Source organism: Gymnogyps californianus, chromosome 14 (genome assembly GCF_018139145.2).
Source record: "Gymnogyps californianus isolate 813 chromosome 14, ASM1813914v2, whole genome shotgun sequence".
In the NCBI taxonomy this organism is placed as follows: Eukaryota; Metazoa; Chordata; class Aves; order Accipitriformes; family Cathartidae; genus Gymnogyps; species Gymnogyps californianus.
This window is the reverse complement of record NC_059484.1, coordinates 11,493,086-11,509,896: the sequence shown is the minus strand read 5'-3', so window position 1 is coordinate 11,509,896 and position 16,811 is coordinate 11,493,086. Positions and strand designations below refer to the sequence as shown.

Sequence of the window (16,811 nt, the reverse complement as noted above, 5' to 3'; positions counted from 1 at the left end):
TTTTCTTTAAACAAAGTGCAAATATTGCTACTTCCTCCAAAAAAACCTTAGAAGTATCTCTTAAAATAGCACATACAACACAAAGAAATCACTTACCAGAATCCAACTAATCCAACTTGAATGGGAGCACTCATCCAAGGAAATCTCTGTTAAAAATAAACCGCACAGTGAGTATGGTGTCTTTTCTCCTCCCCTTCCCACCTTCCTGGAATTCTTGTATTGTAAGAGACAGATTGCACCAAAAAGACTCTTGGACATGATGAAGGCAAAACAATTACCAGTATACCTTAAAGCTGAGCTCCAATTTGAAAGCCCAATCCCTTTGAAAAGTAATAAGAAAATTCCCAGTGATATCAACGTACACTGTTATCCTGAGTAAGTGTCCCTTAGAAACTACAATAGGTGGTTGACTGTTTTACTTATGACCTGATCCTGAGCACGTGGGCCATTTCTTTGAGTCACACAAGCCCACGGTAGCTAGCACCACAGCCACAGTTTGGAGCGGTGCTGCAGGTGCAAGGTGCTGCCACACCTCCTAAGGGCACAGTGAATTTTGCCCAGGCACCCCTAAGAAGAGCTAGGTCTGGTTACAGCTCCTGTCTCTTTGGTGACATCAAGTGGTTTTACCTTGCAACTGGAGATTTACTTTGTGAGCAACAGCAACTGCAGCCACCAACCATAAATAAGGGAGGTGTCAAGGAAAAATGTAAGTCTGCCTCTCTTAGCCCTTTCTCCTGTCCTATGATTTGCTTTGATGTGTAGGAGCTTGCCCCTGTAGCACAGTCTGGTACACTCCAGTTCTGCAAGAGTTTACCTTTTATTAAAGGAAAAAAGGGTAGAAGAATTGGGGAAACAAAGCTGAGAAAGCAACACATAACCTACGGATGCACTTTTAGCATATTCCTCATCGCTGTAACTTGCAGAACTTAAACATATGCCAAGAAATATGATAGTTTTCTTCTAGGCCTTTAAACGATTTAGGAATCCACTCTCCCCCATGTTAGAATTTTAGTTGAAATTAATTACTAATGAAATAAAACCAGACCTGTTTAAATGACACTGCTGCAATGGCCTTCTGTTGCTACAATAAAATCAGTGTCTCCAGTAAATAAGACATACAAAACTGCTATGATAAAAGGAAGTTGGTTTTAAAACAAAACAGCTAATGAGTTAAAAATCACATGTTACAGTGGATGATGTTTTCAACAAAGATGATGTTTTTTTCTGCAAGAAGCATTTCTTAAGATGTAGAAGTTAGAGGGGAAACTGGTGAACAAAAGATAGGCACTATTTGAGAGTAGAAATAGAAAAAAGAAATTTAGCATGGTAGGACAAAGCTTGGTGCTAAGGAAGGTCACAGCAGTGTAAGAGGCATGGAAAACAAGCCTGCGTGAATTAACTTTCTCCAGAGCCTGAGGGAAAAGAAATGATGTAGAAGATGCTTCTTTTTTCTTTTTTTTTTTTTTTCCCCCTGGAGTCAATCTGTAATCCAGAAATGAGTGCAGGAAGAACTGTGCAATTCAGCAACAACCTGCAACAATAGATAACAAATGGAAAAAGACAGCAATAGTAAGAAGGGTAAAGAGTGAATGGAGCAGTGCTCCGCTGTTCTGGCATTCCACTAAACACACCTTCATCTGACTCTCAGCTGAGATGAATTCACTCAAAATACTTTACATTTTATACATTGGGCGAGTTCATGACAAGAGATGGTGCGACTGACAGTGGAAGGGATGTAGGACTGTGGCATTGGTAAATATTACATGTATTTGGGAACACAAGTCAAACCCTGTACTGCAAATGACTTCGGTCTCTGAGGAGAATTAAGGGAGAGGGATGCTACCCATTACCATGTGAGCGTGGGACCTGAGATACATAACAGAAAAGCCCCAAATATAATTTTATAACTGAAAAGACTGTTGGAAGGTGTCATAAGAGTAATAGATGGTTTCATGCCTTTATCAGAGTTGGTCATTAATCTGAGAGAGAGAGGTGTCTACTAGCACAGACAATATAAGCCACATCTATTTCATGTGGTGGAACACTTTTTGCCAAGGTACTTGATCTGAGTTACAGCCTTTATTTTTCAAGAATGTTACCAGGCTGCATTAATCAAGAAAGATGGTGAGGCAAAACTGTAACACTGGGAGGTCAATATTAGGAATTGGAATTGCCCAGGGAACAATGTAAAACAATAAAGCAAAACTCAAATGCAGGCTGTACATCCCTACAAAGAGATAAAATGGAGAAGTACAAGACAGCAGAAGAATTTACTGTGTTAGAGAACTATCACTGAACTCCGGAAGAAGGCAGTTCTCAATGAATTAGGGTTTAATTTCCAGATGACTTCATGGCATCTTTAGTGGTTAGTGCAAACAGAGAAAATGGAGAAATGATAATTAAGCAAACAAAAGCCATAAGGAGAATCAGGTTTTTTCGAACTGCTTCCTTTCATTGGTGGATCTCAAAATCTGTCAGCTTTCCCAGACTAGCTATGCCTGTTTTCAAAAAAAATGAATAAGTGAAATGACAGTTAAATTAGGAATACATGGAGGACTCTAAAGCATAGGACATTCAAGAATGATGCTTAAAAAAAAAAAAAAGGTGCTCTGTTCTAGTTTTGTAACAGTTTTGAATACATATTATAGTTGCAGACTAAGAGACCCCAAGGAGCTTGTTTTAAGGATATATGAGGAAATTTCTGGAATCAACTTGAATGTTAATACCGTACACAGAACAGGAGAGAAACAGTAGCTGAAGCTGTAAGAGTAGTAATATAAATTAAAACTTCAGTGTTGATTGGAATTTTCAGAGGTTTCTATGGAAAAACCCAATTTATTTCCTTAGGAGAAAGGTTACCTGTAACTAAAATAAATCTATAAATGCTGTGCCTCAGAGCAAGGTTGTTTATGGATCCTCCTGCTGCAGCAGATAAAATAACTTGGTTCTGCACAGAGCTAGTCAGCTAGTACGTCAGCAGGGATAATGAACATAGACATTATACAGCCTAATCAAGAACTACTACACTGCGTAATTGCATAAAAGGCAGCCACAGCCACTGCTGAAACCTATAGCAAAAGCACATATATATATATATATATAAAAAAATATTTTTTCAAGCCAAGAAATAATTAGATTCTTTTTGAAGCAGTATGTGCTTATGTTCTAAAAACATTCTTGAGTCATTTTCTAGCAATAACTTTTGGGAATATTGTTAATTCATACTAATGTTACCATCAAAAGGTCCTCGTGCAAAACAATGTTGGAATATGGGGGATGAATAGTGCTACACAACCTACATTTTATTTCACGTATCACAAGATGATAGCCTGCTATCACAGACCAGCATTCCAGAAGCATTTCTTTCTCTCTATCTTACTGCAGAACATCATTCTATTTTCTTCATTATTTCACAACTATTTGCCTATTTTCTGGCCTTGTGTGTTGCTTAATAGGCTTTGGCAAGCATACAAGAATTATTTTCAAGAGTGATGGTGTGCAAAGCAAAGGCTAAGAATGAGTTAGTAAAGCATTGTGTGGATGGTGTTGGAGTACTGCAAATGGGATGGTGCTTCTGAAACCTCAAGAGGACATGCAGAAGCTGCTTGTTAAAAATGCAGCTCATTCCTTAATGGTTTTAATACTAATCTCTACCAAGTATTACCACTGACTACCTGCAGAGCAGTGTTTCACCTGAATCACAGTCTTTGAGGCTGAGGGGGAGGAACAGGTGAGCATAAACGGTCATGATGGTACCAAAGACCACTGAGTAGTCACTGAAGAAATCGCTCATTTTTGCTGATCTGAAAAATTCACAACACCCTTATATTGATTATACCACACAAAAACAATAGATATTTGTCTCCAAACCCTGAGGATTGCTGCAACTTCTTCACAAATTTCATATATTTGCCAGTTGATAGCATTTGTGACATTTCTCCCATGTCAAATACATATAAAATAATCTTTGCTCTAAATTTATGATTTTTTTTTTAAACAAGGCTTAATGTTCCAGGTAATACATTCTCAAGAACGTAACAGTACCACAAGCTGCTTAAAGCTACTCTGCAAACAGGGTATGGGTCAAAAGATATCAGCAATTAAGAATTAGCCAAATCAGTATAGGGCTCTTTATGCTGCAGACAAATAGTGTATTTGGATGCACTGCAGCCTCACTTCTTTCAGGAGATACAAGCAGCACACACTGACTTTCACTCTAAAATGCCACAGTTTCTGTTTTTACATTCTGAGCCACAGTGTTTTCTGTTAACAAGGGGGGAGGGAAACAAAGCACTTCAGGAAAAAAAAGTTTTTAAAGTTGGGAGATACTTGGGACCTCTTCCCAATGCCTCATTTATATATACAGAAGCACTTTCAAATGGTGTATGTAACTGGGTAATCTAACTGCACAAGAAAAATGAAGGGCAGAAATAATACAAAATACAATTTAAATATTTTAGAAAGCTTTATCTTAGACAACCAAAACCAGGCAACTTCCCCTGCTTGTCCTCCCAGGCCCCACCCAAACCACTTTTCCAAGGGAGGGTCTCAAGACTCAGACCATGCTTTCTTTTCCTAACTTTTTCTAACAGGAAGGAGACAGATTCTCTTTGGCTATTGTTCCTAGCTTGTTGGGTGGGTTTCACAGGCAGAGACTTTGCCTGGAGCTACGCAGTAAGTAAATCAGTGATATCAGCTGGTGAAGATGAAACTCTCTTTACTGGTAAAGAATTAAAGAGTTCATCATCTGAATATTATTTCCCTTGTGTTAGACAACCCCATAATTAATTTCATTATCGTCTTTTATCCTCTCATGCACACACAGTGCATAATGTTGATTTAGTTTATGTATTTACTAACACCAGGTGTTTGACTTCACACTACATTAGCATAAACAGAATATAGGAAATAAGTAATTTTTGATGAAGCATGCCCATTCTATGCCTACCCGCACCTGCTCATCCAGTAAGTTTTAAAGGATCATTTTCAAAACAGATTTTTACCATCACTGTTGTTTCCAAATTCAAATTGCTACTATGGCAGCTAAGCAAAGCCTCATTATTGCTATCTTGAGAAAAAAGCATTATTAAAATTTTCAATATTTTTCTAATAAACTGTACTCCAAGTCTCAGCACAAGGAAGGTTTATTTACTAGGACGAACTCTGCATTTTAAGAACAATTATAAAAATAACAAAAAAGTTCATTTTTTTTAATGTTATTTTACACTGTGATAAAAAGAACCAAGCTATCTCTGTCTAAAAAAGGCATAAAGAAAGCGACAGCTGTAAAGCAAGCTCTACAGTGATGTCCTCCCAGAGCATTTGGGAGGCAAATATGAAGACTCAGAAAGTATTTCAAATTCATGAAGATATTAACTTAGGATATGAAATACATATACATAGATTACCTAAGACTAACCTTTAAAAAGGCTCTCTTTTCCAACGTATTCATTATGAAGGGAGGAATTGCTGCAAATGAGTTAAAAAGAAAAAAAGCATTAACCTTGGAGAAAAAGGCATTTTGTTTTCATTTTCTGTTAAGATAAACTAATAGCATAAGACAATTTTCACAGCCTTTTGTCATTAACTGAGCTTTCACTTCACATTGCCAATTCAAGATACTGGATTGGTATTTACAGAAGTAAATTCTCCCAATAAGCAAAGCTTCTGATTTCACACGTAACTAAACCTGAGCTCAGTAACTCGGCACTGGTCACAGCACCTACCCTTCACTAAACCAATTCTACTCAAGCGGACTTTGCTACCATTCCTTTGCTATCTGGATCTTTTCTGCAAAAGCATCCCAGCAGCTTTTCTGCTGCATTTCAGTGTAACACACTGTGGATGTTTTCACAGTGAGAAATGTACATTTCTCTGTGGAACTTCTTAACAGATGTAAATACTGCCTGCATAACTGTAAGATAATTTGGCCTCTGAGAAAAATCACTTATATAGAATTTAAGCTCACTCTCACATTAGGAACTGATAATCAGGAGCTGCATATGACTGCAGTTATTCTTACCCATGCCAGGAGCAGCCATAAGAATCCTTGATATAACCACCTGGGTAATTGCCTGCTGAGCTGCTTTTGTTGATTCACCCAGTCTGTTTCCGTTCTCATCTGTGACGGGGATTCCAAACTTGAGTTCCCTGTTGAATAAGGGGTAAAAATAAAGCAGTGACTGACATACATTTATTCACCTTTTTTGTCATCTCATCTTTGTCCTCTTACAATTGTCAATTATAAGAATTATAGTTTTTATTTTATTTTCCAGTTTAGCCTGTTTGTTAACGCTCTTTGGCACAAAAATTTCAAAAGCCAGAGAAAGATCTGGGGAAAAATATGCTGAAAAGTAAACAACTGAGTATTTGTAACAGCAATCTGCCGCTTGAGCCTGGTCACGTGCATTCCAAGGGAGAAGAAAGGAGATATGTTATTTCTGTAGTCCACAGAAGGGAGAGGTTCCTTCAAAAAGGAATTCAGAAAAGTAGAATTTTCTGGACTGCTCTGGAAGTAGTCTGTCCTTTCTGACAGACAACACAGGGAATACAGGAAGATTAGTTTCACTAACTAAAACAGAAATCTTTGTGAAAATTCCCCTCTGGCATTCTAGTCTGAGTTTTCATTTTAACCACTAAGAACTTATTTGAAAGTATAAAAGGATGCACAAAACAAACTACATTTCTGTAACTGTATTATTCTCTATTAGATCCTTTGCTCAAGTGCAGGGTTAGGTGTTAAACTCATACTGGGGAGAACTTCTAGGGGAGCGAGAAGCAGACAGAGGGTAGATATACTGAGGACTGCCTTTATTTTTCTCCTCGCCTTTTATAAGGGAGAAAAATACTCCCAGGGATTGAATTTCATTGTAAGTACAAACTTTAAATATTCCCTTTTCTGCCCATAACCTTGTGTTTATAAGAGGATGCTTTCATTTGTTTTTCCCCACTTCTGTTCTTAGTCCTAGTCAAATCAGAATACGTATGAAATTTTGTTTCTGAGAAAGTGCATATTTTTGTAATCTCAGATGATTAAACAGAACTGCAGAGCCTTCTATGACTAACTTCTGCATGTGGGATTTGAAGCCCCATTTTTGAAATGACTGTATTTTTCCAAAGTGGAGTTTGTATTAAAGCGTCCATGTGATCAAGTTTTGAAGGACCAGTTTTGGTTTCTGAGATCTAAGACTGAAGAACTCTATGGACAGTTATCTGAAGAGAATGAGGATGTTCTATTTTATACTTGTCACAATCAATCAATCAAAACAAGATCATGCATGAGGTTTTTGCAAGGTTCTGAAACACGCTAAAGATATATAATGTGCTTTATTTAGTAACTTGCTGATCTAAAAACTCAATAACATCCTTTCTTCTAGAATAAGTGATCTTTGTTCTTTTTCCTACCTTTGCCTCATTAGTGGAATATTAATGCAGTTAGCAGCAGCAACAGCAGCAAAAGGAACAAACCGTCCTATAAGAGGTGAGACATGCTGTAAAACACACACAGAGAGGGGAAAAAAAAAAGGAAAAAAAAAGAAAAAAAAAATTACATAACCATTTTCTTTCCCAAAGGTCATATTAAAATGCTTTATGTGCTAATGATAGACCAGACTTATTTCCTTTAAATTAAAATTCTGTGAAAACTCACCGGTGAGGCAGAGGTAAAACAACAAACAAACAAGACATAAGTCATAAATACTTCTCTCAGAGTGAGCAGTGGCAGGAGACTGGCAAAAACAATCTTACTTTAGTAGCATCACTGCAGAGAAGCGTCAGCTTCTGAGCATGCCTGTCAGCCCAACAGCAACGCTAAACAGACCTTAACTTTACTGTCTCTGCTGGCAAGGTCACAGCCAGCAACATCCGTACCAGCTGCTTTGCACCTAAAGGCACTGACTATGGAGGCTATGCATCTAGTCAATGTCTTTCATAATCTGAATTACGCTGCTTAGAATAGTCTCTCAAATAACTTGTCAATGCTGTACCGCTCCCAGTACATTAAAGCATAAGCAGAGGGGTACAAAATACACTTTTGCTGTTTTTTTTTGTAAAGGACCTTTTTTCCTTGATTGTGTTGTGCACTTGTTCAAAGAATTTGAGTTTTCTACATTTAAGAATGGCACCTCCTTACAAGTTCTTCAGCCAGTCTAGAGTAGGCGTCCACGTTTGCAGAAGTGATACTGCACCTTAAAAACGCACCTATAGAGTTTATGGGATAATGACTCCACATTGGTGTAATTACATATCCACTCCAACTAACTTTCAAATGCTATTAGATACTTTGACATGTAAAAAGGAAACTGCAAAAAAGGCAGTTTGATACTGTTTGTATTAACAAAACACAAGGCTGTTTGATATACATATAAAACCATCTACATGGGGCAAAAATAAGGTTGGGATCTAAAGAAGGGAGCTGCCAAAGGCCATTACAGCTCCATACTGGGAGCTGTGCCCAACATGACACAGATACACAGGAGGAGAAATGAGCTGTTAGCATCTCATAGAACACCAAAGTCTAGTTAAGAATGGAAAAAAATATCAGCAATACCTTTGTTAGTGCATTAAGTCCTAAAGCTGTTGCGACAGCACCCGTGGTAGCAGAAACATAGGCTGTTCCCAGCTGGCTAAAACAAAAATAAAAACGTTTGCACATGCACAACTACATTTATGTCACTTTTAAAAATAATTACATTTTACACATGTAGTTACACCCCCCCAAAAGTTAAGTAGACTTTCTGTGATACTGCAATAAGATGTGGATGGAAGATTCAAATGGGACACTAAATTAAACACTTTTCTTTCACTAGCAGTAAAAATCACTTGCAAGCAACATCTTAACATTGAATCAGGTTCTGCTGGTTCTGCATTGCTATCTGTTCAGTATTTTCTCACGTGTCTGAACGAACACCTTGAAGGATTTAGTTCTGTATTTAATTTCCTAATTCCTTAAACTAATAAAATCAGTTTGGATTTCTAAGGCCATGTCTACAACAGTAATTAAAACCAACTGTACTGAAACCCATACATGCAGACCAGCTACACTGCAAACACCCAAATCCAACCCAATCTGCCCTAAACCATACTTCACATACTTCCCAGCTAGGAGGTGTCTGTATATCCTTGAATCCACTGCTTTCTCCCGGACATCTATAAGCAAGTCAGCCTCAAAACCAGAAAGTCAACCACTGCAATTCCAGTCTCCTATTCACGATTTCTAGCTTTCTGCATCTATTTAGTCTCTCTCTTTGCCTTCAAGTAGAAACAAGTACTGTGCAGACCAGTTCCTTGAAGGGTCTTCTTTTTGTAAATAAGCACACGGTGTGGCGTGTGCTATACTGCAGGGCACTGAGAAGATGGCACAGAGAGACACCTGAAGGTCCACACAAAATATCAACTTAGAAATACCCTGGTATAACACCAAACTGATGAGGTATTCAAACAGTTGACTGAGCAATGCAACACAGACTCCTATTAAATCCCACGCTGTTAAGTGCTTATGACCAAGGTGCTTAGGCTTATGGCAGAAATGGAGTTCTTGCCTCCATCATTCTCAGATTTCTCATCTGCGCATATCAAATTAATAATAAGCATAGATGAAAAAACTTATCCCTCTATCACCTCAAACTTTAAAGCCCAACCATGTTCCAGTACATCAGAGAGCAACTTATAAACACATCAGAAGTATGTGGTTCAGTGTCTGACCTGACAGTAATTGGGGCATCACCGCTCCTGTTCGTGTAATTTACTATAGCATTGAAGGACTGGTTAATCCACTGCCAGAAAACCACTGCTGGTGTCGTTCTTGAAAAGAGAAACAATTATTATTAAAAACACAGTTGAATTAACAGCACAGAAAAATGATGGCAAATCAAAAAAAGCCAGTGCAAGCAGTAGTCATGCAGAGGTTCTTGTTTATCTGAATGAAACAATACAGTAAATGAGATACTATCTTGATAATGAAAATACTACTACTTCTAAGAATAGAATTTAAAAGCATTGTAATTAAATAGCAAGGTTCACTTGGGACAAAGGTTTGTTGTAATAACAAAAGCATTATAGCAAACCTTTATAAAAAACACACAGAGAAATATGAAACGTTCTAATTTCTAGAGTACTTTTCCATGGTTATTATTCCTGTACAGTCTGCTAGTTCTCTTTGGAAGCTCCATAAGTGACTGAGAGGTGGAATTTAGGAGACAGGGTTTATCCTCTCAGTCTTCAAAAAGCTAATATAATGCCATTGTTTTAATAAATCCCTGTGACATTAAAACATTTAGTCGCACGTAGAACCAGATTAAAAGACACTTAACTCCAAAATGAAAAATTATTTTCATGAAAATATCTGCATGTTTAAGAAGTACAGGTACAGCACAGAAATTAATCTGATTCAGTACAGCATGAACCAGATGAACAGTCATCAAAAAAAAAAAAAAAAGAAGAGCTCCAAGGAATCCTCATAAATTATGTCAGTGCCAGTATGCAGATGCCTTAGGACAAAAAGGTGCTAACTTGTGAGCACTGGTGGGGGGCAGTGAAAAAAAAATATTCTGTACAAGTTGCAGAGTCCCCGTTTAACAAGCTAATGTGGTCCCTGTTAAACTGCAGATATAATCATTTTACAGATGGTTATGCTGATAAGTTACAAAAGTGACAGTCAATTTGTTTCACAATGTATGGGGCTGTCTTCTGGAGGGATGAAAGCTTTTGCTCTCAAACTAGTATATCTAAACAACGGGACACATTTATGAAAAAGAAATCCACTAAGGGCCATTAAATAAAACACTACCTCTGGATCAGGAAGTTCCTGATCCACAAATAGTTGGAGGCTAGGAGAGTATACCAGGGGAAAAGTGTTTCTTCGGGTACTCAGATCACAAACTCTGCCCCCAGGGGAGACACCACTGAAGATTCTGCTCCACCAGAATTTCAGTCAGGGGAATCAGGCCACCAAAAATAACAGTTGCTACTGAAAACTATTTCCTGATCATTAAAATAACTTTTCACAGGACTTTAAAGCTTATACTTAATTAAATTATTTAATAACACAGGCAGTAACAGTAACAGGAACGTGGTTCTCATTGGAGGGCTGATATGGAAATTAAAAGTGCTAAAGAAGAAGCAGTAGTTGTACCAATTATTCTGTAAAAGGCAGGAAAGCAAAGAGGAGATGCTAGAGTAGAAGGTGTGTCTCTCTCATGAGGCTTTGGTTCTGAAATGGGAAGATGTGTTATTTCTTTAAATTGCAAAAAATTGAAAGACTCGGGAGATTTGAAAGTGTATTCTTACTCCCTCTGGTTTCCAGTATCTGAATGAGATGCCAACGTAACAGTGATAAACTAGCCGGATTTCTTCCGTCACTACTGCTGTTCTTCCTCCTTTCTTCCTGTGCATGTGCAACTCTTTTCCTGACTCCTCTTTTCCTGTTTCCTTGCCACTGGGGTGTAGAGGATGTTAGGCCTGCTATAAAGTTTATGCATGACTCACATTGCCTTACTGCACATGCGAGAGTCTTCATAGGTATGACGAGGAATTTGCTTCTTCCAGTGGCCAGCAATAACCAGAACACAGTGATGTGCAGTAAGATGGAGGTTACATTGCATCATCCAAGGAATTCTACACAATCCTGTTTGCACGACTGAGGGTCTGGTCCAAAGAAACCAATGTCTTCCAGGCTAATAAATCACCTAGTTTTGAATCTGAGTGACTACCAATAATGCAAAGAAAAGGTATATAGCTGCTGTAAGTATTATAGATAATAACAGAACATGCATAAAAGAATAAGCAGGTAACAGGAAGCAGTGCTTGTGAACGGGCAGCTGTACTGATGGTTTTATTCATATTGTTGACTGTTTTTTAAAACACACATGTATATATGTGCCATTCAAAATACCTGTGCCCTTCTGGAGTGTGAGCCAAGAATTTGTAAAATCTCAGCATCAAAAACGCTGTTGTTATTTCCTCTGAGCCTCCCACCAGTCCTTGCTAACAAAGCATGGTGTCACAAAAATATTTCTAACATGGAGTCTACTAACAGATGATACTGGCTTCTGCTGTGGACTTCACAGTACTGGCGATTCAAGAACTATCGAGAGAATGGAAGGATCAAACAGGAGCTGGAGAAACTTGATGACTGATGGACCAAAGCATATTGAGTACTCACTTGGCAGACAGAACATCCTACATGCCAGATCTCTAAGGTTAGAAATTCCCAGGCATCTCCTCCTCTTTGTCCTCCACACAACTCTCCTACATGGATGGGATTTTGGAACATTCAGCTTTCCCAGTTTGAGAACTGGGATGGTGAAGGAGAGGGGCTAAGGGCTTATCTCACAACTACTTCTAGAGGAAACCATGACTCAGTGTGAGGGAATCCAGAGAGAGAAGAGAAAAGGAAGCAAAATTTTACGTTTTAAAATATTTATTATAAATCTTTAAAAATGCTCTTTTGACAATAACATTGATTTTCACTTATCTAATTTGTAGGCACATGTTTTATGTGTTATATTGCCATCACTTACCTATAAAAGGTCATCATACAACCTGTGATAGTCATGTTCATGGGTACCTGAGCTGACATTCGGCCAATCAAGACCATCTTTTCACCAGTGTCTGGGTGAAAGGCTGAATCATAGATATATTTTGCTCTCCACAAGTTATCTTCTGTCAAGCCAGGTGCCACGATACCTTGTCTTGGGACAAGTTAAAAAACAAAACAAGACAACAACAAAAAGTACAACTGTTATAAAATGCTGCAACCTCCAGTGACAAATGTGGCATCAGGGGATTTTGGGATGTTCATACTAAGTTAATCTAGCCTCATAGTTAGCTTGCAGACCTTCAGCTTTTAAATGAACTGGTGAAATAAAAAGAATCAAAACTCCCAGCAGTGGTTACGTTGGCTGAGTCGATATATCGAGCACCAAATTTCTATTTACTCAAACCTGTACTAGATTTTAGAGCTAAAATGTAGAACTAAAATCTCTGAAACTTTAAAAATTTACTTTGCAAGTATTTAAGAAACTACTTGCTCCAAACAATATAACACATAAGAGGAAGTTTTAAACTCTGTTGTCATATTAACTATTTTCAGAATTAGACACTTCTGTATTTCAGAATAGTTAATAGGGGTTCTCAGATGACATAATTTTCCCATTCATTAGCAAATTTGTTTAAAAAAAAAAGAAAAGTGTTTCAAGCTCTGAAATAAGAAGAAAGAGTGGTGCAATGAATACAGTGTTTTAAATATTTCCTTTTAAATACATAACTATGTACTTATCATTGACATGGACTTTTTTGGGCCAGCAGTAAAAGCGATCAATGCCATACCTGTAATCATGCACAATTTTTCTTGCATTTTCCAGTTGGGCATCTGATAACAAAATATTCCGGGGGTCTGTTACAGTAAAGAAGTGACTGGCTCGTCCAACAAAAGTGCTTTGATCCCATCGGGGCTCCTTGATATTAATATTTAATGGTATATCTGCTGACATCTTCAAAAACTGTGTGAAGAAAACATGAAAATTTGCAATTCAGAATTCCACTTATTTCATAATGTATCTATAACCTGCAAGATGAAAAGTGGTTACGCTTAGAGTAAAACCAACAGAGAACAAACACCGAACAACTTGTAGAACTGAGGTTTAAAGGGGCAAGTATATATCCAGAAAGCAGAGGATGTCAGATATCATCATGGGTTTTAATGAGGCTGGTATTGATAGCAGTGAAAAAGCAAGAACTTAGTTAAAAGTCTACAGAAATGTTTCTGGGCCTGTTTCCCCAAGACATTTATACATGACATCTTCGTAAGTGTACAAGTATCTGATTATGAGGTAGAGGTACATCATATACATGTACAAATATCTGAGGATGAGGCAGATGCAAAGGAAGTATAGAAATTTATGAATAAATAGCTGTACTAAATAACAATATACTCATCAGAAGTGTGCTTTATTTCAATGATGAATTAGTGTTTGCTGAAAATATTGTCTTGAAGGGAAGGAGAAATTAAATATTTCAAGAGATGCCTGAAGAACTGCTATAAAGTGCAGTGACAGAAGAAATATTTAATGAAATCCAGTTAACTTCTCTGGCATAGCAAAACAAAACAAAAATTAGGAACACAAACCCAACAATTTCTTTTAATAAATGTTGTTTCTCTAAATCCACGTTTTAACAAAACAAAGATTATATAATGCAACAATTTGCCACATTATGAACACATGACCAGATCTCCTAATGATACTTCAAAGATGGTTAAAGAACTACAATGAAGGGCACTGAACTAACATAGTTGTGCATTTATGGGGCCTAAAGCCCAGAAAATTAAAAATTACTTCAGGATGACTAAGTTTACTTCAACATCTAATGAAAGAAGGACAGTTCCTGCATAGCACAAGCTACATGAGCTTTAACTTTCTTAAGAGAAATTTCTGCAACATATTCAATTGCCAGTTTAAAAAAAAAAAAAAAAAAGCCATCCTCCAAATAATGCTTGTAATTCAAATGGCGGAAGTAAATTGGATCTATAAAAATACAGATGATATCACATAGCATTTTATGTGTTTTAATGGGAAAGAAATCATCATTATGAGGACAACTGATACATATGGTGTAAGTTGCCACTGAAGAGTATTTTCATCTTAACTCAAGAATTCCATGAAGTTGTCTGAAACATTCTGGTCAATTTGATGAAACTTATATGATGTAGAACAGGGGGGGAAAAAAAAAAAAATCACAGAAAGAAAGTAACTAATCATGTAAAGTGTCTCCATCATAAAAAAATGTGAACTTCATGGGAAAAAAGGAGAGACCATTCATGAAATCTGAAGAAGCTATTGTCCATCTCTCAAATGTAATTATGATCCTTCTCCTCTACCTCAAGTGGAAAAACTTAGAAGTCTTTGGAAAAGTAAGCTTCTACAGAAATAAAGGCTTAAGTCTCCCCATCTGTCATAACCAGCCCTAAATTGGCAGCTTTAAGCAATAGGGAGGAGGAGGAAACTAATAAATATTTAGAAGACACATTTCTAGCAAACTCCCCCCCCCAAGTCTGTTCTTAAAAGTGAGCTAAATCAGCTCATAGTCGTACAAGAAGGAGATTATACATCTTCGTAACATCTCTCACAGGAACCATGAAATCAACTTTTTAAGCAGCTGAGCACTGTACAAAAATTATTCTGCCTTGAACCACTTATCAGTCAGAATTGCTCTTAGAGTGGGAATTATTCAGGGAAAATACTGTCTTCCCTGCATTTACCCAGACTTAGCATTTTTATGCTTACGTAATAGCACAAGCATGACTCTTATTTAGGACTTCTGTGGTTATTATTACTGTGATTTAATGACAATGAAAACCTAGTGGCCACATACTATTCTATGGTGTACCATACAAACATTACAGAAAATATTTGATTTTCTGATGTATCATCTGCCAGGAAGAACTGCCGATGACATTCAGATTGCTCAAATTCTTCCCAATGTTACACGTGCTCATGAAGTCAATAGAAACTGTGTATGCATAAGCATGATGGCACTGAGCACCAGACACAATTGTAAAGCTGTAAAGATAAGGTTGCAAAAATGCAGAATAACTGCATTATACATGAAGATAAGCAATGTTTAAAGAGGATTTGGCAAGTACGTTCTACTCAGCACTGCCGAATATTTGAGGCAAAGTCCCACATGTGGTAACAAAGAAAGCAAAGTAACCTACTGCCAGTGCACCACACTGAGAACCCAGAATGGATTAAATAAATAACAATGAAGGGCTGTCCTTCACAATCACAGTGTGATTAACAGCTGAACGACGGAAATGTCGTATCTCAGCTAGTATTACTAAATAAGTTTGTTCAAAATTTATTAGAAAATCCTAATTTGGTGCCACTCAATAAAAACTACCTTCCTTTTGTACATTTACTGGTAATTAAAGTTTCTTTAAGTTAAATAATCAATTTATATTAAAAACCCGAGGAGCTTGTTTTCATTAAACGAAAAAAACAAAACAAAGCATTTAGGATCTCCAATTCTATAGAACAGATGTTATTACTGAATTTTACACAAGCTAAATCAATTTAGTTAAAAATCACACAAAGATTATAACTACACAGATATTTCTGTGCCCTGCTCACTAAATCTTCCTGACATCAGGAGAAACTCAGAGCTGTACTGGCAAAACAGAGCTGTTTGCCTTTGCAGTGTAGAGAGCAATTGTGTAAAACCAAGCTGTGTTTCTACAGATATTGCTGAGTTCTGGATAACCATGAACTGACAGCACAGGCTGCAGGTAGGACACCAGAAGGATTACTTTTGCTTTTTCCTGATAAACTGTATTAAGAGCTTAAATGCTCCATTATTCCTTTCCAGACAAGTTTAAAATTCCCAGTTTCTACTCCAAGTCATCACATGCAAGGTTGTTTCAAAGACTCCCGAATCACTATAAGCTCTCACAGCTTTTATTGCAATAATTAACACCCCCCAGCTATTCGACAAAAGCATAAATCATTCTGAATGCTTGGATGAAGGAAAATATACTGAAGTATCCCCAGATAATGGTACTGTTAAAAACACGTGATCATCTGAAATCACAAGGCCAGGGTTTTCTATACCTCTCTCCATCCAATGCAGTGCTCTTTCTATATTAATACATGAAACCAGAACAAATGATGAAATAAAGCCAGTTTCTACTAACAAAAATTAAGACCTTCTTATGACCAGCACCGACCTTACTGAGAACTGAGCACACAGAACCGGATTTACCCCTTTCTCAAGAGTTAAAAAGCCCTGTTCACTTGGCACTGACCCCAACCAGCAGC

General features: G+C 37.4%; 1 protein-coding gene across 1 annotated transcript in view; it reads right to left on the bottom strand.

Moving 5' to 3' along the window:
- Window positions 1-16,811, bottom strand: part of SFXN1 (sideroflexin 1) — a 28,069-nt gene that overhangs the window by 2,295 nt on the left and 8,963 nt on the right. The window contains exons 2-9 of the mRNA XM_050905119.1: window positions 13,327-13,499; window positions 12,519-12,689; window positions 9,703-9,801; window positions 8,549-8,624; window positions 7,405-7,490; window positions 6,023-6,150; window positions 5,420-5,469; window positions 97-146 (exon numbers count right to left, since the gene is read on the bottom strand). Coding sequence (XP_050761076.1) covers window positions 97-146; window positions 5,420-5,469; window positions 6,023-6,150; window positions 7,405-7,490; window positions 8,549-8,624; window positions 9,703-9,801; window positions 12,519-12,689; window positions 13,327-13,490 — 824 coding nt within the window. The 5' untranslated portion in view covers window positions 13,491-13,499. The remainder of the gene's footprint in view (window positions 1-96; window positions 147-5,419; window positions 5,470-6,022; window positions 6,151-7,404; window positions 7,491-8,548; window positions 8,625-9,702; window positions 9,802-12,518; window positions 12,690-13,326; window positions 13,500-16,811) is intronic.